We start from the raw sequence: 27,043 nt of genomic DNA on the forward strand, positions 1-27,043 counted from the left end.
CAATTTGTATACCCTTATGTATCTTGGTTGTACCTTAAAATTGCGCTACAGTATTGGCAAACTTGTAATTTCAGGATGGTGAAGATTTGATGGATGAGAGTGTGCTGAAATTCTACACTCAACAGTGGGAAGATTATAGGTTTTCAAGCAAAGTATTGAATGGGATATGTGCCTACCTCAATCGACATTGGGTTCGTCGTGAGTGCGATGAAGGTCGTAAAGGAATATATGAAATTTATTCAGTAAGTAGCTTTTTGAAGTGAGTGATTTGTCCATTCCATCTGCCATGTTTGCGTTATCATCCTGCAGATCACTCCTTGAATCTTGTAGGAGGTCCATAGAAGTTTTGAAGAAGTGGTCAAAGAGGCATTCTCCTTCCTTCCCCTACTCCTACCCCAGTATATTCATAAAAATTCCAAGGGTCTAAGCCTGTGAGATGTTCAGTCTGCCTTGTACGTTTTGGGACTTCCAGTAGTAGATTGTTGAGGGTTGTCTGTTTCTGAATATTTACTGCTTATAGTGTTATCTGTGTGCCTCAGCATGGCCTTGTCATCCCACTTAGAATTTAGCCAAGCATTTCAATCACCAAGTGAAGAAGGAAATAGTATTTTTTTTCTGATGACTTTAATACATCTCTACAAATTTGTTAGCGGCCAAGCTGCTAAGATTCAGACAACATTTGGTTTTTAGTGTAATTTATTTTGGTACAGTTCTGAAAGATTGATATGTGATCTTGATAATTTTTTTTTTAATGAAAAGTAATATAAATAAGAGTAGAACTTAACAGAGCTTCTGTATCTCAGATAACTAAAAGGGTTTTTTTTAAATAAAGGGTAATTACTGTCCTTACTGGTGAAGCATTAGGAAAGTGCTGTGCTATTCTCCTGCTTCACTAAAATAACTTTGCATATGGTAGAAAAACAGTTGGTATCCTTACTTCCCTTCCTCTTCACTTTACTAGCCTAATGCTATAAGGGACTGTGTCAGCTTGGAAACTGCCAACAAAAAAAGCTGTATGTTCTCAAAGTAACTCAAAGGGGGTTTTGTTAGTTTCCAGAGTTGGCAGTGGATCCTCTGGTAGAAAAAGGAACAACTTAGTAAAGTTAGTAGTAAAGCAGGTTGTAATTTTAGTGTGAGAGAATCTCATTGCTTGAGAAATGTGTGTGCCAAAATATAATTTTGAAAGTTCTGATTAGTTAGCATACTACATCAGCTTTCCTTAAATAGGGAGTTACCCTGCATGTATATGTGTATATGTAAATATTTTCTTTATTCCATCCATCTTCTCCCTTCTTTTGCTTCTAGCTTGCCTTGGTGACCTGGAGAGACTGCTTATTCAGGCCATTAAATAAGCAGGTATATACATAAATATATTAAAACTATAGTGTTATTTTATAGGGTTCATTTCATATATCGTTAGTAACTGCTTCAAGGAGTTTGCAGAGGGGGGGGCGGGGGGTGAATACAGACCCAGAAAACAAAATTGAGCCCTCTACTTCTCCTTTGTGATATTAAAAAAAAAAAAAAAGTATTTGAAGGAATAGGCCTTTGTGTGTGTGATTGAACCTTGATACCAAGACTGTTCTGTTATCTCTCTGCTGAGAGGACACTTGGCTTCTTATTTTTTTAGAAAGCTAAGGGGACTCAAATGAAGTAGCAAGTTCAGTGGTTTCTAAGCTAGGCAGGAGTACAGGCTGATGGCAGTCATGTCTTAAGGTTTGGAGTTGAGATTGGATGAGAGCAGAGAGTGACTGGCTGGTATTTTGGTCTCTCCTAATGTTGCTGTGAATTGTTACATATATGCTGATGCCTGGGAGATTCAGGTCAGCCAAATGTTTAAAATTAGTGAATCAGCACAATATAAAACAAGACATTCCATCACAATTTTTAGGTACATGTATGTGGATTTCGCTTGTTACCAGTACTTCCTAATGAAGTAGTTGCAGCAGATTATTTGTCCCAAGAACAGGTGGCTAGCTCAGCTCTTGCTACAAAGTTTTTTTGTATTTCAGGTATAAAACAAAGAGAAGCTTGGCTCAGAAGATGTTTTTTTGAAATTAAAGAAAAAAAAAATACCATTCACTTTAATACCCATATACACCTTGCCACTAATCAGACTGTAACTATGTTGTATAACTTAAAGGTGTATCATTCTCTGTAGGAACTTTATATGTTCAGAGCTCCGTAAATGTTGTTCTCAAGGGGCCTGACTTTTCTTGAATATAGAAATACACTCCTAATTTAGTATGGTGCTTGATCTACCAGCTGCTTTCTCTGTGCTTGACTTAACTTTTAATCCCTGTTTCCTAAGGTAACAAATGCAGTGTTGAAATTGATTGAAAAGGAAAGAAATGGTGAAACTATCAATACAAGGCTGATCAGTGGAGTTGTACAATCCTATGGTAAATGTGATTTCTTTAAGATTCTATTACTTTCTTAAAAATAAATAAATTTGTGTACCCTATCAGAGCCCAGAAGTAACATCCCACCTCCTCGGATGTCCAGTAAATATTTTTTTTACAGTAACATGAATGCAGTTATGTATTGTTTAACTTCATATTTGAACTGACACTTGATACAATTACAGTTGATTATACCATGTTTGTAAAACTTGAGAGTGCAACTGATAGACAAGAGTGTTCATTGTTTACAAATCGGTTATTAAGGACCTAAATCTGGAAGTGGGGAAGGCTGGTAGTTTACAAAGCGGAGTGGGGTATTTTTTTCCATTTTGCATAATACTGAGAGCATTGCCATCCAAATTACTGACCAGTTTCATTAATAAAACCAGACACAGCATATAATCTGGAACTCTTAAGAGGGAAAAATGAAAGGAGAATCTGAACTAGTTTATGAGATGGTGAAGTTCTCCAAATCCTATAATACATTTAAGAAATGTATCTAAAAGTGTAGTTTACATTAGTAGTGTCTTGTACTGATAAATTTTTAAGTGCAAAATCAATGTACATTTTTAAAAGTGGTGCTGATACAGTCCCAGTTGATTGCTTTCATCTAAGTTAGAAGGAGTGTACTTGTTTATTTGCAGGATACCACTTCATAAAAAACAATTTTGTCATTTCTTGGTCTTTTTTGTTTGGTTGTGGTTTTTTCCTGTAGTGGAGCTGGGGCTGAATGAAGATGATGCATTTGCAAAAGGACCTACACTAACTGTCTATAAAGAATCCTTTGAATCTCAGTTTCTTGCTGACACAGAGAGATTTTATACACGAGAAAGTACTGAATTCTTGCAACAGAACCCAGTCACAGAGTACATGAAGAAGGTAAATTAGTTAATCTGCTTCGTGATTTTTGTTTTTCTGGATACAGATATTTTTTAGAGGTAAAGGAATATGAATTCTAGGCTTTTATTATCAGTTTCTTAAAATGATGGTTATTTTACAGAAACAGCTAGCTGTTTTTCCCTGTAGTAATTTGCTTCTGTGTTTATCTGGTCTGAAGTTTGTCTCCTTACTGCATTTCAGTGAGTACAGTGGAAGTTTGAAACTTTCTAAACAGGCAAAACAGAAGATTAAGTTAAAATAAATTCAGATTTTGTTAGACTTCAAGAATTACTGTTTTAGTGTCTGCTTTAATCCCACAAGTTTACCATTCCTGTACAAGGAACAGTGTGTCAACACATTTATTGAAATACCTTCCTGAGCAAGCTGTCTAAGGAAATACATAATTAATTAGCTTTAATTCTCTCAGAATATTTTAGTGTTGTGAACGCCTACACAGTACCTCTGATCAACAGAGGTCAGATTTAAATTCTTAACTAGTCTCTCGTTTTGGGGATGCCAGACAGAGCAACTAAGAGCAAGCAGGATAAACATTGACTATTTCTAGCCTGGTTACTGGGTCAGTTTTACTGACCCAGTAATAGGTCATCTTCCATCTTGGACAAGTGCTGCTTTATATATTTTTTCTCAGCACATTTCTTCACTTTCTGAATTGCTGCTTGTTTATTCCCTTTCAGCTTAGTTAAAAAATAAGAGGGCTTTTTGACTATGTAATATGCAGATACACATCCCTTCCTGCAGTATTCTTTGTGTAATGCTTTTTACCACAGAACACATCCTTTCTTAACCCTTGTCATTAAAGTCAATGAATTACCCAAAAAGAAAAAGTGGGAGGGGAAGTCCTAGAAATAACACAGTAAAAGGAATTGTGCCTTTTAGTAGTTTCTCAATAATTACCAGACCAACCTATGTTTACTTTTCTGTTGTTGAATTAATTATTTTTGCTACTTCCCTTTCAAGTTCTTGTTTTAACTTGGATCCTAATACATGTATAAAGAAGAGAGAGTAAGGAAATTTCAGTCATTCAGAACCTGAATGACTGGCTCATCCAGACTTCCTTGGTACAGGACAGTAAAAAGCTGTCTGAAGGTCATTGCTATTTCAAGAACTAGAGACTACTGGCAAGTAGAAATAACTTATTAGTACCCCCAAACAATCCTCAAGGCTTCAGAAATCCACAAAACAGCAAATTGCTTTGCTTGAAGCTGATGTTGAAGATCAAAGCACGTACAAAGTTAGCAGACAGCAGGGAAAATGTTCAGCAAGAAAGTGTGTAGCCTTATGTCTCTGCTCAGATTAAGATATTAGAGATGTGTACAAGCCATTTGGGGACTCTTGGCATCTCCTTACAGACTAGTGGCTATAAGATCTTACAAGTAATCTGTTGGAAGCATGAACTGTGAACAGAGTAACCTGCTGTTCGTACGCTTACTTGACGTTCTCACTGGAGCACTGTACTTTATGCTCTGTCTTGCGATAAATAGCATTGCCAAATAAAAAGAAACCTTGGAGTACCCTAGTGCACACCAGCATAGCATCACTGTTACCATGTTACAGTAGAATTGTGGTAGTGTCTTGTAAAATACTCAATGAAATCTGTACTAGAACTAGGATTTGTGTATGTAGTTATATAGGCGGACTTACTGAGTTTAGAAGGATTGTGAATTTTTCTTCTCAGGCCAGAATTCATGAGTAAAGCTGGCATAGCCTGATGTGCTGTAGGGAAAAAAGGTCAGTATTTCTTAAGACTGTCCCTTGAAATATAGCCTCAAACTGAACTTTTGATCTTTATAGTTGAAACAAGTGAAGATACTGTGGTGTGAACTAATTATTTTTCCCTTGTTTCTGAAATGTGACTTTTAAAGGAAAATAAAGTTGTAAGAACACAAAAAAAGAGTGAGAGTATAAGGAAACATGGCGTCAGAGTAAATATTTCTTTTCATACAAGAGCTCACAGTAAGAGTTAACTGTTAGCATTAAAAGCAAGGTCTAAGGATATTTTAAGAAGCAGCATTAGAAGCGGCAGAATTTTCTGAACTACAGAAATACAGAATTGGTTAAATATAGGATAAACAGTCCTGCCCATCTTGATGCCAGTTTCCAATGTTCATAAGAAAGATTTGCTGCTATTTGCTGTCAGTAAGGAAGTTGGTTGTTATTCCTTACTGGTAAGAAACTGGCAAGTACTCTGGAGCTGGAGCTTATATCCCTTCTCAACCTACTGATTTCATTTCCTATATTTTTATCAGTACTGGTTTAGCTCCAGGAGACAGTAATCCAGGACCGTTTCACAAGAGCTAAGTGCAAAATCATTACAGAATGAGTGAAGCTAACAGTGGCTGAGATGATTTAAAGCTGTCTACGTATGATGCAGTGCACTTGCAGTGTAACTCTTCCCTTTTTATTGCCCAGAATATGATCTTTCATGCTTACTTGATATTCTGGCATATTAGGAAAACAAATTAACCTAATTTCATTTTCTTGGTGACGTTGTTAATTTAAATAATTTGGTCTGATAAGAGGACATACACACTTTATCCCTAATAATGTGCTGCAGTTACAAATGATTTGTAATGCGAATCCTTAACACTTTTGCTAACAAAATTGAGGTAATTGTTACATAAACAATTTCCATTTTACATTTTGGCATAAGTTCTATTCTTTGAGTGACATTTAGAATTTTAGTTTGCCAGGGAGAAACGCATATGTAGCATTTCATATGCCAAATTAAATGCTAGTATAATTTAAATGATTGTAGTTTATTGGAAAGCTTTTCTGTGTAAGAATGTAAATGAGAATATTCAAATAAATTTGTCATGGGCATAGTGTTAAATTGCAGTTTCCTGCCTTTTAGTTTTGTGGAGCCATGAAATACATTCATGTTTGTCTTAAATGAAACTAGTCTGTAGCTGGAGAGCTTGCTGATTCTAAAACTGCCAGCATTTCATGTCAGCAGCTTTCTCTTTTTCTGACAGCAGATTTCCATCTGTAAACTTCTTATTCAGAAGCAACAGGAAAACAGTCTTGCTGTGAATCTCCCCCACCGTTTAAACAGTATATAATATTTTCATCAACTTAAACATCAATTCCCAATGCATATTATGATTCCCAGAAAAAATAACTGCTTAGGTAGGTGGTCCATAACACCAAACTAGAGAGGCTTGTTTGTTGTTGTTTTCTAGAATTTACTGAACAGTCATCTGTTTTCTGTAAGATTCGCGTTCTGCCTTCCCTGCAGGTTTCATATTTATCTCTGTGTTTCTGTAGGCCGAAGCTCGCCTTCTTGAGGAGCAGCGTAGAGTTCAGGTGTATCTTCATGAGAGCACACAAGATGAGTTAGCACGAAAGTGTGAGCAAGTACTTATTGAAAAACACCTGGAGATATTTCATACAGAGTTTCAGAATTTGTTGGATGCTGACAAAAATGAAGGTAAGGAGGTTCAAACACTGGCATTAGGCTTAGAGCTCTCCTCCTTGATGATCTGTGAATGTAAAAGCTTCTGCTAGCTAAATGTCATTTGTTCAGGAATTAGATTAAGAGAGAAGATAATCACTAAACTGATGGACAAGCAGGTTTTGATGAAATTAGGATAGCTGGTAATACTGCTTCAAGGACCCTACCCCAATCCCTGCTATTAAGGCAGAACAGCACTAGTTTGATTTCTCTTAATGTGGCTGAGAGAGTTTCAAGAGCACTTGAGCCACCCTTCCAGCAGAAGCTGAAGCTTGTGGGAGAGATGGGAGGTGAAAAACAGACCAGTACTCTTTCCAGCTATTTCAGTTTAATCCATGGATCTTCTTGAGTCAGCATTGAGAATTTTAAAATCCAAAGTATTTAGAAGTGTGTATAGGAAATGTTAAAAGAGGAATGCAAGCAAGTAAGTAGCTTTTAAAATAGAGTATATAAAATATGTAATACTGCATATAGAGCACAAGGAAAGGGTGGAAAAAGCGTGGAAATTATTAATTGATGAGTTAATTTTAGCTGTGAAAATGATTCTTAAGTGTTGCTAATGGATCAAGTTTATATTGTCATAGAGAATACGTGGAATAAAGACTTCTTCAGCACTTCCTCTAAAATAAGTGAAGATTATCAGAGTTTAGGTATCTTTTAAGGAATTGTCAGTTGTGTTGATTTGTATGAGTTTCTTCAGGAGTTAATACAGAGCACAAAATAACAGCCAGAACTAATTCCTGTGGATCATACAGGTGATAAGGATGAATGATGATTCTGATTTCCCAGTTGGGGAATTAATTAAATCTGCATTTCAAGTTAGAGTAAGGCTGTATAGCTGAAATACTGCTCTTAAGAAAGTGGCAGAGAATGTAAGAGATGCTGTGGTTAAGTTACTAATGATGCTACTGTTTATTTGAGAGTTTTAAGTTGTAACTATGACTCTGTCTCATTGTGGATCAGTCTTAAAATAGAAACTATGAATTATTACTGTAATAGTCATGTTGATAACTAAGAGATGCTTCAGAATCAAAAAGGGCAATTCAGCGTGATTAGTAGGTCAGAAGTTAGCTGATTCAAATGTAAATAATCTGTACTAGTCCTTGAGTCAGATGTTGTTTATGTTTGTAAATATTTACTCCGTAATTGGAAGAGATTTTGATGGGTGTTGATTTGTGAAATGACTTTTTAAATAGTTCTGGAAATTGAAATAGCAATAGAACAAACAAAGTTTTTTCTGGACTCAGGACGCCTTTGCAGACTTTCTTTTTTTCCTCCTACTTTATCAAGCTCATGGGTTATGTCAGCCCTTAGTACCATAGTGAGGGAATTCCATGAGTTTGTCAGGGTAAAAAAGAAAAGATGTGTCTTGTGTCTTGGGCACTGTCTAGTTACGTATGGGTTTACTTTCATGTGGGTTATTTCTAAGATTAACTGGACTTTTTTTAAGACGCTTGATTTTTTTTCTTCTTTTTCAAAATATTTTCTCTTCTGTTATTGGGCTTCACTTATGGAAATTGTAGCAGTTCCCTTGCCCTTTTTAAGATCCATGAAATTTCAAGACTAGAAAATTTATTTTGAATAATAGTCTGATAATTCACTCTTTAATCACTGTAATCAGTTCATTCTCAAATTTGCGATATAATAACACAGCCTTTGGTAGACTAACCTAAACTTACAATAAAAGGTTGCTCTTGATTAAAATACTTACTGCTTTGCTCTTGAAAGTACAGTGGTTTTGAGGTCCTCCCATGCACACTATGTTTGAGCATACGGTATTACAGGCTGCTCCTGTTGGTGTTCTGTAACTTTTTAATCACATTGTGCAACTAATGTATAAGCTGGTTATAAAGGTTGTGGGACACATTGCTCATGTGTTGCAGACTCACATCAGTTTGATACATGTAGGAAACAATTCGGTTTACTAGGAGAAGGTTGTAATGATGTAGGTGGAGTTACCATGCAAATCTTCCATGAAACTTTGTAGCATCTTTTCCTTATTTCACCTAACACAGACATCCTCATAGACCAACCAACCTGTGAACCCTTGTTTGTGTGTAAATCTAGCAGCAGCTTATTGTATCTATGTATGGCATTATTTCCCTCCCTTTTTTCTAAAGTTCTGTAGGGTATTCTTCTATTCTTATAAAAGTTAACATCAGGTTGCAATTGTGGTTTTCATAGAGAGAAAAAAAGTTTCATTTTCGGATCTGCAAGTTTAAGATTGACAAAGTTTTAAGGAGAGGAAAGTGTTACACAGAAACCTAACTGAACTGAAATGTCTTCCCTTCAGTATTAGAAGGCATCAAACTCTGTGTGTTGTATTTCAGAGTTAGGTAGAGCACCAGCTCATTGATTGCTCTGTTTTGTTTAATCTGATAATCCTCTGGTGGTAATAAATTGCTCACAAGCCCTTCAGAGAAGTCCTTGCACTTCAGAAGAGTTAAATGCATCTGTCAGCCTTAAGATGGGTTCCACAAGGTAAAATATCCTCCTTAGTTTACAGTAAATAATCTGATTGTTTACTGTTTCACTGGAGTGCCTGTTCAGTGAGGGCAAGATTGCAAGAGGTGACTGGTACGTTTGTGTACCTGGTTTATGGCCAATTCAAAGTTTGCTCTTTTTTTAAAGAGTTCTGCACTCAGAAAATACAAAGCCTCTATCCTGTTGAAACTAAATAATAAAAACCAAAACCCTCTTCAGTATTAGACTTTCCAAAATTGCTAATTGATGTGGAAAGTTTTGGCTGAAAAATGATGAGATTTAGCCTTAAGATATGTGAAATGACATGCAGTTTATTTTTACCTTCATTTGCTCTATTGTAATGCTTTTCAGAACCTCTTTTTTCTTACAGATACAGTTATTTCTGCTGGTAATCGGTTACTTAAACTTCTTTTTTTTAAGATATGTCTTTTACTGACAATAAAAGACATATTGAAGGAAATTTGATTTATAATGTTTCAATTTATCTGCTAAATTCATACCAATACATAACATTTTGCCTTAAATTTCCAACTGTTAGCATTGATGCTGCCCAAAGTAAAAGTGTTTGTATGCAAAGGGCTACAAGTAGTGTTAGATCTCTGAGAACTGTCCTGTTAAGAATACAATTTAAAGGACAGGGGTCAGCTGGAAAATGTCGTACTTGTAGCACAGACAGCAATAATATTAATAACAATCTCGAATTCATGGCAGCACTTCAAAATGTTATTTAAATAAGGGAGGTTTAACACCATTTTTAATTCATTGCTGTGAAAACTAAAAATCAGAAGTAGATTTTCTACCATTCAAATGGTGACTTTTTTATAATTGAGATTTGTTGCATTGTGAAGGTAAAGAACAGATCTCAGTATAACAAATTGTTTTCTCTTTAACTAGTGTTAGCTTTCCAGGTGAGTGCAAAGGTTTGCTGTACTGTATAATTGTTTACTGTCATTTTTTCTGGCTTTTTGCAGGAACAATTGCATGTGGGTTCTTGTTGACAATGGATGTTTAGCTCCTATTGACAACTTGTAAATGAGAAATTTAAGTAATAGCCAGTACAGATGGGAGATGCTAGCTTTCCTTTTTTTGTCTTTTACAGACTTGGGTCGCATGTATAACCTTGTATCTCGAATCCAGGATGGCCTTGGAGAGCTGAAAAAACTTCTGGAAACCCACATTCATAATCAGGGTCTAGCTGCAATTGAGAAATGTGGAGAAGCTGCACTAAATGCAAGTATCCCCTCAAAACAAGTCTGTGTGTGGTTGCTGACACTTCTACATTAGGGGACAATGAATTCTTCCTGATAAAACTTCCAGTTTGCTTGTTTTCCCTCTCACTAATTTAATTTGTAAGGACTAGGCGATTCTCAAATGTTGACAGTAGGCTTAAAATAAAACCTAGATCACTTTCTTACTGTTCTTTGAATTTTGAGGGGTTTTAGGGGTGTTTTTTTGGTTTTCTTTGGTTTGGGGCAGGGGGGAATTGTGTGGGGGTTTTTGTTTTGTTTGGGGGGAAGAGTGAGTTTCCTTCTGAATTTTTGCTCTCTGTCAGGATGTCATGCTGCTTGGAAAGCTGGCTGTGCAAATACAACACCCAGCACTTACAATACAAATACACCTAACAGTCCACTGTTTCAAGAAGCATTATCTCCAGTCAACTGTATTTTATTTCATCATCTTAAGGAATTCTGACTTAGATGGGACTAGAGAAAGTTTCTGTTGGTTTGAGTTTTTTGATAATGTCTTTTTTCTGTTTGGAAAAGCATGAGAAATAGAAGAAGAAGAAGGAACTGAAATGGTTGGAAAGGTCACAATATAAGAGGAGGTCAGGTCTTTGGAAAGGCTACTTTTTCAATTTTTATCCCATAACTGTAATTTCAAACCTAGTTTTGTATCGATCAGGGTTGCATCTTGGCAGCATGAAGGTGTTAAAATCCTTTGCTGGCCTTCTTCTCTGTAGACAATATGATGTTTTCCAGGGGAAAAAAAAGAATTAAACACTGCACAAAGCACAAAGCAAGATCAGGGTAGAATATAGATTCTGGTAAATTTTATTTAAAGTGGAATTCAAGAAGCGCTTGGACAATGTTCTCAGGCACTGTCACTGATGAATACATCATCAGCATGGTTCTTAGGGTGGTCCTGTTCAGGGTCAGGGGTTGGACTTTGATGATCCTTGTTGGTCCCTTCCAACTCAGGATACTCTATGATTCTATGATTAATTTCAATTTTTGACAAAGTTCATTTTAACCTGTTGCTGTCCTGAGAAATTCTTGATATAGCTTCATACTGAAGCAGTAATCTGTATTGAAGGATGCTGTTCACTTCTATTGTTTTAAGTGCGTAACTTTTTAGCAGTGTTGATCTTTTATGAATCATAAAGTAATCATGAAGCAAGTTCAGGCATCTTCAGCTTCATTTGCAGATGTCACCTTACATTTTGAAATCAGATCTGCTCCATGCTTGACACATCCCCCTAGTGGTCGTCACTCTTGAGGTTTTTTTCTGTTTAGGCCTTGAAGAATTTACCAGAAAAAAATGAAAGCTCTTTCTCCAGGTATTATTTCATCTTTCAGAGACGGGAGGCCCAGAATTTGTATGTATTAGTTCTTTTGTGTCCAACCATTTACAGAACTCTTCCTGCCTCTGACACTTTTTCTTGTTTCCTCATCTTTCTTTTTTGTTCCTTTTCTTATTCCACACATTTGTTCTTCATTTTTATAGCAGTATCTCTGGCTGTTTCCCTTGGGAACCATCCTGCCTTTTCTTCTGGTATCCCTCACACCACTGTCTTGCTGTTCATCGTTGCCTTGTTAGCCCTCTGTCACACTTAGGCAGGGTTGATTCTGCCCAACTTCACTTACCTGTACCGTGTCTAAACAGACAATCAGCTGAACAAATGCTTCTCAGTTTCTCTGTAGTCAGTGCAAAGAAATAGTCATACCAGCCTGACTCATCTCACCTATTTTAGATTTTTACTGCAGAAGGAGTTGCACTCTAGTCTCTGTTTACTGTATTAACAAGACTGCTCTTCAGTGAGAAGATTTGCTGCTTTTTATGCCTTTGGTTTGGTTTTTTTTAGTCTTTGTAATCAGTACTTTTCTGAATGTCTTTCAAATCCGCTTGCATTCCTTATCTCAGAAGTTCTCAATAATCTCAGTTCTTTATCTTAAGCATGGCATTAGATTGGTGGTCCATGTCGTCTATGTCTCTCTTCAGTGCAACAGGAAATGTTTTTCAGGATCCTCATAAAACCCTGCCCGTATTCCACCATGTTTTGCCAACAAGACCTTATGATCTCCGAGTTGAAGACTTCCAGCCTTTTTTAGTCTGTTGTGTAGTAGCTGTCCTGTGTGCCTGATGATTGACTTGCCCATCATTGTCCCTACACTCACTCCACTCCATCTTTATTCAGAAACAAAGATCAGTAACTGCACATAGAACTCAGTATGAGTGCAATAAACTTGATGTTTATTGACATTTGGCTGCCACTGGGTGTTGTGCAGATAATTTTTAAGAACTGCCAGTGGCTGAGGTTTCCGTACTAAGTTGGACCTATTGGATATACACCAGTTGAATTCTTACTACAGAGATTTTCCTCTATAGCAGCTGCCATTTTATGATTGTCCAGCTCTCTCAGGTGTGACTTGAAATAAGTTTAAGTCTTGGAAAATGTTTGCAGTGGTTGAGTAAATATTTTGTTGTATTTTGTACTGTGTGATGTGGTACACTCTGCACTCTGGTTGCTGTAAATCAAAGCTTGCAGTAACATCAGTCAGTCCTGGACACAGGACCTGAACCAGTCTGGTTATTTCTAATACTTCATGGACCTTCCCCAAACAAATTTTCTTGGGCCAGTGAATAGCTCCATTTTGGGGGAAGTAGGAAGCAGAAAGTCAACAGCTTGCAAAATCCAGTCTCTCCTTATTGCAGGATCCAAAAATGTATGTACAGACAGTGTTGGATGTCCATAAGAAGTACAATGCTTTAGTCATGTCTGCATTCAACAATGATGCTGGCTTCGTGGCTGCGCTAGACAAAGTAAGTGCATGTAGTGGCAGATGCTGGACTTATTTTTTATTTCCATGCAAAATAAAAAAAATTGTCTCCCAAAATTTCACTATCTTTTTTGATTTATAGGCTTGTGGTCGATTTATAAATAATAATGCAGTGACAAAAATGGCTCAATCATCCAGTAAATCCCCAGAGCTACTGGCACGATACTGTGACTCTTTACTAAAGAAAAGGTATGTCCTCAAAGACGAATGATTATTTCATGTTGGCTTTTGTTTTAAAATGTTTTAGCCTATGAAGTTTTATACTGTCTTCAGAAACAGAACTTCACTTTGCAAGAAATTAATTGTACCAAATTCTGGATATGAAAATTTCAGTGGGACCATTCCTGAAGGTTCTGTTGTTTACTTTTCTTTTTAAGGAAGAGTGGAGGAAATAAGCAAACCTTTCTTGCCTTATAGGAATCTTCAGTTTTGGGCTTTCAGTAAAATTGAAGGAAGGGTTTTAGGTGGGGTTTTTTACACTGAAAAATTTAAATTGGGTCGTATGTTGTAAAGATATGCACATTCCCTTTTTCCCTTAAAACTGCTGCTTTCCTCCTGTTGTTTTTTCTACACCTTCTTCCATCTGGGCAGAAATTGAGGAGGACAAAAACTGCTTTCTAACCTCTCATGGTTCATATTTTAATTCAAGGTATTTGGCTTTAAATGATTTAGCAGCTCATACACTGAGTTGGTATCAGCTCAATTCATACTGGATTGGTGTCAGTTTCGCCCCTGGCAACATTTCTAATTGTTTTGGGAGAGGGAAAAAAGCCACCATCAAACAACCCAAAAATGTGAGAACTTGTTCGCTTTTCCCTTTCCCACCCCCTCCTTCCTTCAGCAAAGGATTAATTTTCTCCTTTACAATTACTGACTGTGTGCAGGGTAGGTTTGGGGTTTGCCTGGTGGATAAGCATGAGATGGAGGAGCACAACGTGGTGCCACCCGAGCTTTCACCCAGTCAAGTCTCAGCGCTGTGGGCTGGTTTCTTCTCACTGTGCTATCTAAGAAATAAAGATAGCATTTAGCAGTGGGAAGAGAGAAGTCCTTGTTTAAGCCCATAAATCCTGAGAAGTATCAAGCTACCAAGAAGTCCCAAGCAAGTCATGGTCCAGGACTTCAACCTGTGACAGTCGGGAACTGCGGAATTGCTGACAGGTGGAGCAGTGAAGTGATCACTTCATTACACTGTTTCCTCTTTAAAGAGCCTTTGATCCCAGAACTACTCAAATCTGCATTCCTTTATTTCTGAAGTTTCCATATATATCCATATGTTGGTTTCATTCTGCTGGTTTGGGACTGATTAAAAATGCTCTTCTTTAATTGCAGCTCAAAGAATCCAGAAGAAGCAGAATTGGAAGATACACTCAATCAAGTGGTAAGATGTCTATAAATACAGTTCTCTTCTGTGTAAGGTTTGGCAAGTTAATAATATTCAATTGTCACACAAGGCAGATAAGAGAAAAAAAAATTTTGGTATATTTATTTCATTGCTTAGTATTTCAGCTTTTCAGTAATAATCTCTGTGTGGCTTTTTTTAAATGATTTTGTTTTGTTTATTAAAAACCCCTTTACAGGAGATTTAAAGTGGCTGTATTGAAGCAATGCTTTTACTTAATCTGTCTATACATACAAAATATGTATAACTTTTACAACATCTTTTTGTATCATTATATATCCATGTATATATAAAATGCTGTACATGTGGAATATACAGTTCTTCTTTTAAAATAGTATCCATATGTAAAGCAAACAACTACCACCAGACCCTCTACCCTCCCCCAAAAAAGCCAAACAAAACCCCCAATCTTAAAAATTTCAGTGCAAATGAAGTAGCTCTTGCTACAGCTTTTTCAAGACAAATGTTTAAATAGTTTTTCCCTTACAAATTATCTTGGCTTTTCCAGATGGTTGTCTTCAAGTACATTGAGGATAAAGATGTGTTTCAAAAATTCTATGCTAAAATGCTGGCAAAGAGACTTGTGCATCAGAACAGTGCTAGTGATGATGCTGAGGCAAGCATGATCTCCAAACTAAAAGTGAGTATTCCATGACTGCCCCATCATCTACTGCCTTGCAGGTCTTCAGACTGTTTTGGAAAGCATTGATATATGTCCTTTCATTTGTTTATTTTATGCACAGAAAAATATGCAATCTTTTGTTCTGTATTTTTTTTTTAATCATAGGAACTTCTAGTGCATGTCTGTCTGTTGGATCTAAGCTTAATTATTCTTAACCAAATGAATGACATGGATTTAATTATTCAAAGGAATGACTACTGAAAATTTGCTTAATTTCATTAACCCATATTTATTCAGAGTTAAGCAAAATACAATCTCCTCCCCTTTGGGTTCTGTTTTATTGTGTTTTGCCTGATTTTTAAACAAAATTTTCTTCAGTTGTCAGTGGCACTTAAAGCTCATATTCCAGTGGGAATCGGCACTTTGAGTAAGGGAAATATGGAACTTTGTACATCTTCTGTTAAGAAAATAAGTTCCAACACTTTGTTATTCTCATTATCCAATGTCAAAAATGTGTCTTGCTGATGTCTCTGTGCTTTTAAAATACAGCAAGCTTGTGGTTTTGAGTATACCTCCAAGCTGCAGCGGATGTTCCAAGATATTGGTGTAAGCAAGGATTTGAATGAGCAATTTAAAAAGCACCTGACCAATTCAGAACCATTAGATTGTAAGTAATACCTTTACCTAAGTTACTGTTGCATAGTTTAGCGTCCCCTTACTTCTACAGAACTAAATGTGTGAGGGAAATATTTGACTTACTCATACTGCCACAAGTTAGTGTTCTTCTGACCAAGATAGCTGACATATTTAAATTGGTCTTCTAGGTCTGTTCTTTGTCTTCTAGTATCTCTTTATATCTTTTGTGAGTAGCTTCCTCCTGATTTTGCATCTCATGTTTAGGTATATAACTAAATTAAGTTGAATCCTGTCTTTTCTTTTTTTCTTTTTTTCTTTTTTTTTTTTTTTTTTAATGTTTGATTGGAGAGACATTTTTCTTTGAACAGTTTTGATTTTGAACACAATGTGGCCTAAGTTCACACTTATGTGAAAGTATTAAGGGAAAAGGTATGTTGTGTTCCAGGTTGTTAGATGTCCCTATTTACTTTTTTTTTTTTTTTTTTTTTTTTTAATTCAAGCATGTTGAACCAAATTCTGTCAAGAATTGATAATTGTTTCTTGGATTACAATTAGAGTTTCTAGAAGTGTATTGTCAGGCTTAAATTTTACTTAGTTTTTATATTATTATTCTTGACTTGACCAAAATGCCTTACAAGTTCGGGTGTGAAAGGTCTGTTCTTGCAGTTGTGTACTGTGGAGTGATGATGAACACTTAAAATTTTCACACTTGTGTGTTAAAAGAGAAATCCATTGTGGGGATAGAAACAGGGTAATAACATCTCCAAGTGAGAGAAAATTGAGTGCCTGTAACAGTAAATCTAAAGCTCTCCAACTGCAGTGACATCTCTCATGAATAGCTTTGGTTTATGGTCTGACAAAAATAAAATAGTGCTTAATGATTTTTTACCATGTTAGTTTAACCACAAGGCCAGAACCGTTTCTCTGTTGGAGCTGGGACTGTGTTTGAAGAGGGGTTAGGAGAAAGTGGGATAATGCATCTCATCCTGTTCACCTCTCTTTCAGTGGATTTCAGCATCCAAGTGCTGAGTTCTGGATCGTGGCCGTTTCAGCAGTCCTGCACATTTGCTCTGCCATCTGAGGTGAGGCACTTCTACTTCGTTCATCTGAGCATGGAATGATCATGAGAGAAATTTGTTTTACAAGGCTGGTGTCTCCTTCTGTTCTGTTGGGTATCAGAGAGGACTACAAGTGTCTCTGCTATTTGCCTATTTAGCCTGAGAATATTTGGAACAAGATAATTGAGTAAGGTAGTACTTCAGCTCTGCCCAGTAAAATCTTTAGATATTATAATCACTAGTTTTCTGCTGAGTGATTTATTCAGAAGAGACAGAACGTGAATATTTAACATGAGAAATAAGTTTACTGCTGTTACCCGGAGAATGAAGGTGGTTAAAACAAATCCGCTTTTCTAGCCATGCCTAATGTATCCTAAAAGGAAGAATGAAACTTGAATGCTTGTTTACATTTGTACTGTTAATGATACTTTAAAGGGGAAACTTGTAACAGAGGGAAATTTTCATCCAGTCTGCCAAATTTGAATACTTCAAGTTTCTGTTTGTGTTGTTCAGACAGCGTAGTGGTTGAGGGTGATAAGATTTGATGATCCTCTGTTGCTTCCATAGCATGTTCTAGTAATGGTAAATGAAGGTAAGTAGTATTATTTATTTATTTATTTATTATTGATGTTTTTATACAGTTAGAACGGAGCTATCAGAGATTTACTGCATTTTATGCCAGTCGTCATAGTGGAAGAAAATTAACGTGGTTGTATCAGCTGTCCAAAGGGGAATTGGTTACCAACTGTTTCAAAAACAGATACACATTACAGGTAAGGACAAGTCATGCCAGTAGAAACACTTGGTGATGGTTGTATTCAGAGGACTGGATGCAGCTGGTAGAACATTTATTGTATGTTTATTTTATTTACTGTATTGATACTAAAGGTCTGTGTTTAAAAGAAAATTGGCTTATGGAATGGAACACATTGCCTGTGGTTTAAACAGGTGTTGAACTGCATTTTGTGAGACAACTACAACCTCTTTGCCTAGGATCTCATGCTGCTTACAGTTTTCTGTCTGCTTTTTCTCAAAAAGTAGATGGGATGGGGAGTTCACAACAGTGAGAAGAAACAAGATAATGTCAGACTTTGACCTTGTCATCAACATATGTTAACCCTGTGGTGGTAGATATGGATAAGCCACTGATACCTGCTTTGTTTATAAATTTGGTTTTATTGTTCTGCTGGAGTTGGGAGGGTTGTGAGGATGAATTCAGTGGTTTGTGTTGGGTTTAACGAAGATTAAATGGGTAAGAGTCGGAGTGACAGAGCAAAACAATTTAAAACTATATTAGCAAGTAGAAGGATAATGCTTTGATACCATAGTAGATGATTTGATGAAGTGTCTGTGAGCAAGCTGAATGATCCTAATCCTGGGGTTTATGTTTAGATAATGCTGGTAGGGGGGGAGTTCTGGCTGTATAAGCAGCATTAGATTTTTTTTTTTTTATTAGTACCAGTTGGGTATTCTCTGTTGCCCAAATATTCCAGTGTATGTCTTTAACTGGTGGATTTCAGGCTGTTCAAATTCAGAAAGTGTTTGTTCATTCTCATTTTCTGATTTCCCCTCTCTCCCCTCTGTTCTCTGTTTTTGGTTCTGTCAGGCATCCACATTCCAGATGGCGATTTTACTTCAGTACAACACAGAAGATGCCTACACCGTGCAGCAGCTGACAGACAGTACTCAAATAAAAATGGTAGTGACTTTGCACATTTTACCACACTCTTGTGAACAAGTGTTTTGGTCTTCAGGGCTCTTTCTGCTATCATAAGAAATTTGGATTACACCTGCTTGGAACCAGAATCAGTTTCTGTCCTGAAGGAGACAGATGTGCTCTGTTCTTGGTCAATTCACTTTCCTGGTTTACTTTCCTGTAATCGTAACTGCCTGGTCTTCAGATGAATCTTAGTGCATTCCTGTTCATGACTGGAGTGAATTGTCTAGCTTCCTGCTGAGCTCTGCTTGGAAGTATTCAGTGTTTCAATGCATACATTTTAATGTTACAAGACAACATTCTAGCAAAAACAGTGTTTTCACTAAATGATTGATGCATGCATCTGTCATTCTTTTATATCTCAAGACTTTTTTACATGAACATAGTAAAATCTGCAGTTCACTGGCTAACTCTCCCGTGTGGAAAAGGTTCCCTCCTTTTCTTTCCAAGCAGGCTTTATGGCCCACAATTTGGCATTTATTTGGCCATTAGTAATAGGTTTGAATGAGGTCTGCTCTGCCTTCTGAAAAGTTAGGTGTTCCTATTCAGCAGGATCTTTACTTCTAGAAACACGTATCTAGAAAGTTACTGTTGCTCATGATTTACAGCAAACCCAGAAGTCTTAGGGATTGCCCTTTATTATAGACTGTGGTAAAATAGCAGCTTTGCAGGCCTGCACAGAATATTGCCAGTAGCCTTCTGGCTGACCAACCAGCAACAGCAACCAGAACAGATCCCTGTTAAAAGAAAAAGATGTTAATCCGAAAGCAGAGTGTGCCTGCTTTCTGAAGGTTAAGCTTGCCGTGGTATATATATTTACATGGTTTGGGAAAAATGATTTCTTAGGCAATAAATCTGCTTGCAAAATAGTTCCTAAAGCAGCAACTGGAAAGATCTCTTGCTTGGAATTAGTCTTTCTTAAGAATTTTATGGTTTTTGACCGACCACAAGGAGGATATGTCCTAACATCCAAAAAGGACATTATGTTTTATTTCTGTGAACTATGTTTTTACTGCTTTTTTCCCCCCTCATTTTGCAGTGTTCTGCACTCAATAGTTCTTAGTCTAAATATATGTGTTCCTGTTCAAGTTTTTAAGTTAGACAAAGGTGCTGTCTATCTGCGCTGATATTTTCTATAATTTTGTAGGATATCTTGGCACAAGTTCTACAGATACTGTTGAAATCAAAATTGCTTGTAAGTACTCCTTTCTTACAACCTGCTTAACATACAGTGAAATATGCTAAAGACTATTTATTTATTTGTTTGTTTGTTTATTTATTGCAGGTTTTGGAAGATGAAAATGCAAATGTTGATGAAGTGGAGTTAAAACCAGATACTTTAATAAAACTCTATCTTGGTTACAAAAAGTAAGCAGCATACATCACTTAGATGTAATGGGTAGCATCCTCCTCTGCTTTCAAAATCTGGGTGGAACCTAATATACTTGGGATGAAAGCTTCAGGGTTCAAGTGCCAATTCAAATGTAGATCCAATGTGTACCAGCATTAAGGGAGAGGGCTGGCAAGTGGTGGGGGATGGGTATGATTTCAGCTCTTTGACTCTGTCATAAAGTCTGTCAAGGCCTGACATATTTTCATATGTCCTTTTTGTTCCTTGATTCTTGTCTAATTCTTGACTAACTGGTTCAAGTGCTGCTGTTTCTTCAAGGCGCATGACTCGCATGCACTCAGCAAAATCCATGATATTTTGTAAGGTTACAGTAGTGTCTAGTGACCAGCAAAGGTCAAAAGCATAAATGTTCATCCACTACTGCTAACACGAGAAGATCAGGCTCATTTTATAACCACAGAATATACAGTGATTTGAAGACTTAATAAACACAATTTTCAGTAGGTTTTATTACTTACTTTAAACAGTTGTATATTTTAAGCTGTTTACAGCACTGTGGTACGTTTTGTCATGCTTACCTGAGCATAGATATAAACACACATAAATTCAGTGAGGAGTTCAGTACTTCCTGAAGATAAAATCTCAAGTGAAAGAAACATTTTAAAACCTTTCCTTGTACCTCACTCTTTATCTGCTTTCTATCCCCCTTTACCAATAATTAAAGGTTTGAGAATTCATGGTCAGTTACATTAATGCAGTGATGGAAACAGCTCAGTGTTGCTGCATTGTGCAGCTGCTGGTTCCCAATTTATGATAGAGAACACTGTGCTAAATAAATAACAGATCCTTTCCCCAGTGCAGCCAACAGGCTGAGCAGAGCCCTGTGCTCCCTGGTGCTCTGATGCTGAGGCTTGCTCGCCACTTGTGCCACAGGACCTTGTCTTGAGAGTGGCCGCGTGTGGTAGTGGGCTCACCTCAGCACAGCCATCAGTGCTGGGAGCATGTGAAAGAAGGGCAGAACTCAGTTCTACAGAACAGATCTCTCCATGTTACTGTGAGAATCCAGTCTGTAGATCAGAAAGGGGATTCTGTTTCCATTGACTTCCCTTGTCCCCTTCACTGACTCCAAGCTTTTTACTACACACAGAAATGTTCTGAATACAGTGTAACTGTACAGTGCTAGTTAGACCTCACAGATCACTAGGATGGATGCAGTAAGTTGTGAAATAGACACTCACCAGAAAGGTATTTTGTTTCTTTGGTTGGTTGTGGGCATTCTCTTTTTTTTTTTTTTTTTTTTTTTTTTTTTTTTTTTTTTTTGAACATTAGAGTGTCTAAAGTTTTCAGAAGAGCCAAAGTCCTCTTTTGTTGTTAAGTAATTATGGTGATGTGGCTTTTATTTTGGAGCTGGGTTTTGTTTGCAGTATTTTCTGTGTTTCTTCAGTTTTTAAACAGTCCAATTGTTTATTAATTTCTGCTTTTCTTTACAGCAAAAAATTAAGGGTAAACATCAATGTGCCAATGAAGACTGAACAGAAGCAGGAGCAAGAAACTACACACAAAAATATAGAGGAAGATAGGAAACTACTGATTCAGGTGAGTTTTATTGCAGAATGCTGCCATGAACTCAGAATCACAACTTTGTAATCATTTAATGAAGTTACTGTAGGGGTTTCTTAATTTTTATTAGAAGACAACATGCCATTACAGTGCACTATGTTAGAGTTCAAAAAATGTGTTTAAAATGTTCTTAAAGGTGATTGGAGTGTGTAATAGAAAGTGGAGGAAGCATTTCTACAGATAGGATGTGTTCTTCACGTTTGTTCTAACCTGATGTTGATGAGTGTTTGGGTTCCTTGGATGCACACACTCACCAGACCTTGTCCTGGGTGAAAACTGAATAATAAAAAAACAGTAATACCCAGGTAGTATGAAATTAACAGCAGTTTTATATCAGTTCATTTGGAATCCACTCGAGAGGCAGGGGAAGGAAATACAGATGTACCACTAAGAGAGTGTCACAGTAAGGTTAAATACATAAAGAAGTCTCTTTGCTACACAAGTGGTGTTGTGTGGCTCTTGGTACCAGTTGGTGCTATTGTTACAACTGACTGACTGTAAGCACAGTTCTAAAAATTCATGTGTCAAAACCACTTTTGATGACTGTGTGCTGGGTAGAGTCTGAGCTCTTGAAGTCTGTGTGAGTAGCTGACACTCGTGGGCAAGCCTCTCCCCATCTGGTGCTCGAGTTGGTTGTGGTGGTGCTTCTGTACGAGCAGACATGATCTCCTAGGGAAGTGGCTTTATGCAGAGGGACAAGTAGTTTGCTCCTAAACATGCCTTCCTGACTTCGCTGTGCAGGCTGCTATTGTGAGAATCATGAAAATGAGGAAGGTTCTAAAACACCAGCAACTGCTTGGAGAAGTGCTAACACAGCTGTCCTCAAGGTTCAAGCCACGAGTTCCTGTAATTAAGGTATGTAAGAACCACATCTCTGAACCTGGATTCCAGGAGGTGAAGAGGATATACGTACAGACAAAACACATGCTTCTGAATTAAAGGAAAGTTAAGGTGATGAGGTGGGAGGGGCAAGGACATATTTTTGAGTCCTAAGCAGGAAATACTTTAACAAGAAATATTTTATTTCTCTTAGGGTAACATCCATGTTTCACATTGTTGGCAGTGGTGGTAAAATAGTAGCAGGATTGCATCTTTTCACATCACTGTCAGTTTACCATAGCCCTTGATCCACGCTTACCTTTTGTTCCTGCTCTCCCAGTTGTGGGACTACAGCCAGCCACAGGGTTGGCTCAATAAAACAGTTTCCTGCTTTCTTTTACAATAAAAATGTTGGGGAGGGGGGCATTGTATTTAATTATTTACTCATAATTATATTAATTATTCATTTATGTATATTAATTTCTTCATCAGTTTGTCTAAGTGAGCTCAGCAGCGGTTTTTATATCCACAACCAAGGGTAGGTGGGGCAAAGAACAGGCAGTGAGAGCACTTGCATAAACTGGCACTGGTCCTGGGCAGTGACACAGGCAGCTCTTCACTGCAGCTGCTGTCTTTAGTGACCTTACATAAGCTCTCTGCATCTTGGTGTAATTCTTCATTTGCTGTCTTACTACGAAGTTGCTCAGCATACTGATGATCTCCCAGTCACACCCCTGGAATGGCATCCAGGAAGTGTAATTCAGTTTAGTGCATTAGCAAAGCCCTCTGCTTGGATGTGGTCAGAAAGAGGAGAGCGAACTGCTATGGTTTGTGTCCTTTGCCTAGTCCCTTCCTCTGCTTGGCAGGGAACTCCCTCGGGGGTCAAAATCAAAGTTTGTAGCAACCCTCAGAGAGGGCTTTTGTTCCCGTGTGCCACCACTTACCTCTGTTCCTCCCACAGAAATGCATCGACATCCTCATTGAGAAGGAGTACTTGGAACGTGTAGATGGTGAGAAGGACACCTACAGTTACTTGGCTTAACATTTTTATTAGCAATTACCTGACTGTGTGACACTCGGCAAGTAGGTATGTGATGGAAAGAATGAAAGCAACAGAACTTCATAGCAGCCACCCTGCTGCCATTTGGACCTCCCTTTTTAATGACTGAGACCAGGACTCCACCAGCCAGTCTCAGATTTACATCAGAACTGCTCAGGATTGATACATTTCAAGTATGTAAATATGGACACCAATGCCATTTAACCTAATTTAAGAACAGAAAGGAATCAGACCCTTCTCGTTTGAGGGTTGCATGCTACTGCATTTAAATCAATACATTGGCTATATGATAAACAGCTGCCATCACAGGCAGCACTTATACATGTTGGCAGCACTTGGAGAGCGAGTCTGAATGGACCCATGTGTAATCTGCTATGAAAAACCATTTGTATAGTGTGTTTCATTTTTTAATGTGTGATAAATAATAAAAAAAAATTAAAAGATTTCTGTACAAGTTGCATTTGGTTTTATTGTTTTAAGTTTCATGACTTATCTTTCTAAATGTAAATAAAAGGTATAATGGTTATGAAAGCTATTAGAAATTCGTTTTGCTTTTCCTCCCCATTTTCTGGTGCTTTAAGAACATTTTGTTCTCTGAAGAAATTGTCATCTATTATCTGTGCATGTTATTTCTTTTTGAAGAGGAAATGTCTGCACTTTGAAAATAAAAGAAATCTGTGATGATTTCACAAGATATGCAGAACAGAAAATACTCAGAATATATGTGGCAATGCTTGGTCATCTGAAATTGGAGCTGGTTTTATATTGCTCATTGTGCTATAAAATGCATCACTCTTGCATAAATGCTGCCTGGAATAAAGGAGGTTTAGGCTGCCCATTTCTTTGACTAGAACAGAAAATTGAGTGTGTTCCTAAAGATTAATTCCCATTAAATGCAACCTGTGATGGGAATTAAAATATTTTTGAGTGTTACTACACCTATCTTGATTGACCAGGCCTCATTCCGTTCTTCTCACAACATTTTCTGAAATGAATTATTGGCTTTCCACATGCTACAAGCAAAATGCTGACATCCTCACAGGTCTCATTTTTGGTAATCTGTATTTTCTAATCTTCATGGTGAAAAGAACTTAACTTCTGTGGTCATTTTACCCTTTAGAATTTGTGATTTGTTCAGTGTTTCTTCTCCCAGGAAGGGAGCCAGGTTTTGTGTTGCTAATGTTTTTCTGTTGAGGGAAACTAATGGTTACAGTTGAACTCTGGGTTTAAAAAACAATTATGGAGCAGTACTCGATGTGATCCAGACTGATTTGGAAAAAGGGAGGGGGGTTATCTGCGCTTGAGATTTTGTATGTTTGCTATTTCTGTTCTGAAAGAGCTGAAGACTGCCATAATGGGCAATAGAAGCATCTTGCTGCTCAGTTTTAAAATTGCTTCTGGAAATTTAGAAGAGTGGAGCTTGTGCTGCCTCTTTAGTTTTTCTTTTTTTTTAAGATGCTGCTTTGTTTTTGTAAACCCTTCTTGCAGAAAGCTCAGGGCTAATAGATTTTTGTAGGAGGATGTGATATGATGACAAAGAAGCAGCCTGAATTCCTCTCTTAGGTGGAAGGCCAGAAATCACCTACTCTGCGCTGCCTTTCAAAGCCCTGGGCTGGTTAAAGCAGTGCATCCAGCTTCAGACCAGGAGCTGTGCTCTACCCAAGCAGGGAGAAAATCAGGTTTTTACTGTTCTTTTCCTCATGAACTCTTAGTTCTTACTTGGGCCACCACCAAGGCAGAGGGCATGTGGCAGCTGCCTGTTGTATATGGAGTGTGGAAGCAGGAAGAGCTGAATTCAGCCCCAGACTTGGAGCCCCTTCAGTGCAAAATTAAATGGTCACCATGGACAAGATTTCTTGGAATCACTTTGGCAATAATGCCAGCCTGTGCCTGCCCTCCCACTCCAGAGCATTGTGTTCTACCTCACAAGAGGCTGCAGAGTTCACAATCCACTGGCAAGTAAGAAATAAATATGGTAGCCCTGTATGAGACCCAAACAGACATTTAGCTGCTATCTAAAATGATTCTGGATATAAACTATACATTTCTCTTCTGCATCTCTTAATTTTTTAATGTCTCTGTAATTATTGTTGTATTCATCATTCAGTTTGGTGCTTCAGAGAAGCCACAATGAGGGCACCTTGTACTACAGCTTTATCTTGAAAGCAGTGTCACAGAAATTACAGCTCTTCTGGCACTTACTCCAGAGAACGTGGATGTAGCTGCATGCGAAGGGAGCGGAGAAGCTGCACGACCACACCTCCTCAGGCACTGCAGCACCACAAGCACCTGACAGCTACACTGTTTCCATCTTCACACTATTGTAAATGACCCAGAGTAACAGGAACAGAAGGAGACAAGCATGGAGCTGCCTTTGCACAGAAGTTACAAGTTAAATTCACATTGCTTCCTCAAGGGGCTGACACAAAATTCCAACTCAGTTCCAGTAAAAATGAAGAAGTTCAAGTATCCTTTATTCAAGGTTGAAAAATGTACCACACCACATTATTGCAAAAGTTCATAGGTACAAAACACTTTGCAGCTGGTGAGAAGGCAATAAAAAGTTGGTTTTTTTTAAATTTGTTACTATAAATTACTGTTACAGTACTTTGCAAATACAGAATTTCAAATTGCATCATTTTTATTTTTCTAAAATTGCCCACAGTACTAGAAATTCCTGAAGATAAGGCAGCTGTTTGTTTAAAAGAAGAGGTAGCTGGTGTCAAGGGATTTCCATTTCTCTTTCAATGCCCACATACTTAAGGGCATCGGCTTGGCTATATCTGAAATTACAAAAAAAAAACAAAATCACAAATGAAAAAACAGTATCATGGAACATTTCAGCACCACAACCCAGAATCCTCTCATACTTAGATTTTCCATAGTTTCCTCACCAGCTGGGGTGTTTCCTCCTTGTGTGAATCTGCAGGTGCATAACACTGCTGACCACTCAAGAAACTACTTTTAGAGGTGTTTGATCAAGAGACAAATCACTAAAATTCCATGCTTTTTCACCTTGAATGTCAGTCATTTTCAGTACTGGAAAGCACTGCATTTCTCAAGGTTGACCTACACAGTATTGCCACTGGACAGCTTAGTTTTTGTCAGGTGAGATGATTGTAGAGGAAAGTAAGAACACATTCTTAGCAAGCCCTTCTCTGTTGTAATTCTGAAATTTCACTCTCTGAAATTCTTGCCTATTTCTGAATGATGGGGGAGTTAACCTGTACTGGTACCAAGGGAACCCTACCAGAGAAAGTCTGTCTCCATTTGTCACTACACTTCGCTCTACACGAGCTGCTGTTCCAAGTTTGCAGGCTCTTAACCAGCTGCTTTGCTTAAATGAGTCTTGCTATGGCATCTGGCTTAACAAAACCAGTGTGGGGAGTGCTGCTTCTGAGCTGCTGAGACCTGAGCTTGCAAGGATCAGGCAGGCACAGGAATTAACCATGAGATGTGTGGCGAT

The 27,043-nt window shown here is 37.6% G+C and overlaps 2 protein-coding genes across 7 annotated transcripts in view; one reads left to right on the forward strand and one right to left on the reverse strand.

The window, feature by feature from the left end:
* The window catches only part of CUL1 (cullin 1), a 53,547-nt gene extending 29,435 nt beyond the window's left edge, over positions 1-24,112 (forward strand). Inside the window, exons 4-22 of one of the 2 annotated variants that reach the window (XM_039570973.1) lie at positions 75-242; positions 1,306-1,356; positions 2,312-2,402; positions 3,118-3,281; positions 6,567-6,729; positions 10,337-10,467; positions 13,171-13,278; positions 13,378-13,484; positions 14,625-14,673; positions 15,203-15,334; positions 15,866-15,983; positions 16,958-17,034; positions 17,652-17,783; positions 18,617-18,709; positions 19,875-19,922; positions 20,013-20,095; positions 21,569-21,674; positions 22,440-22,553; positions 23,479-24,112. In XM_039570973.1, coding sequence (XP_039426907.1) covers positions 75-242; positions 1,306-1,356; positions 2,312-2,402; positions 3,118-3,281; positions 6,567-6,729; positions 10,337-10,467; positions 13,171-13,278; positions 13,378-13,484; positions 14,625-14,673; positions 15,203-15,334; positions 15,866-15,983; positions 16,958-17,034; positions 17,652-17,783; positions 18,617-18,709; positions 19,875-19,922; positions 20,013-20,095; positions 21,569-21,674; positions 22,440-22,553; positions 23,479-23,559 — 2,016 coding nt within the window. In that variant the 3' untranslated portion in view covers positions 23,560-24,112. The other variant, XM_039570966.1, reaches the window with a different exon arrangement.
* Positions 24,113-26,024: 1,912 nt separating this feature from the next.
* Positions 26,025-27,043, reverse strand: part of EZH2 (enhancer of zeste 2 polycomb repressive complex 2 subunit) — a 48,423-nt gene continuing 47,404 nt past the window's right edge. For all 5 annotated transcript variants that reach the window (XM_010398658.4, XM_010398655.4, XM_010398659.4 and 2 more), the window contains exon 20: positions 26,025-26,360. In XM_010398658.4, coding sequence (XP_010396960.2) covers positions 26,300-26,360 — 61 coding nt within the window. In that variant the 3' untranslated portion in view covers positions 26,025-26,299. The remainder of the gene's footprint in view (positions 26,361-27,043) is intronic.

Source organism: Corvus cornix, chromosome 2 (assembly GCF_000738735.6).
Source record: "Corvus cornix cornix isolate S_Up_H32 chromosome 2, ASM73873v5, whole genome shotgun sequence".
Taxonomy (NCBI): domain Eukaryota; kingdom Metazoa; phylum Chordata; class Aves; order Passeriformes; family Corvidae; genus Corvus; species Corvus cornix.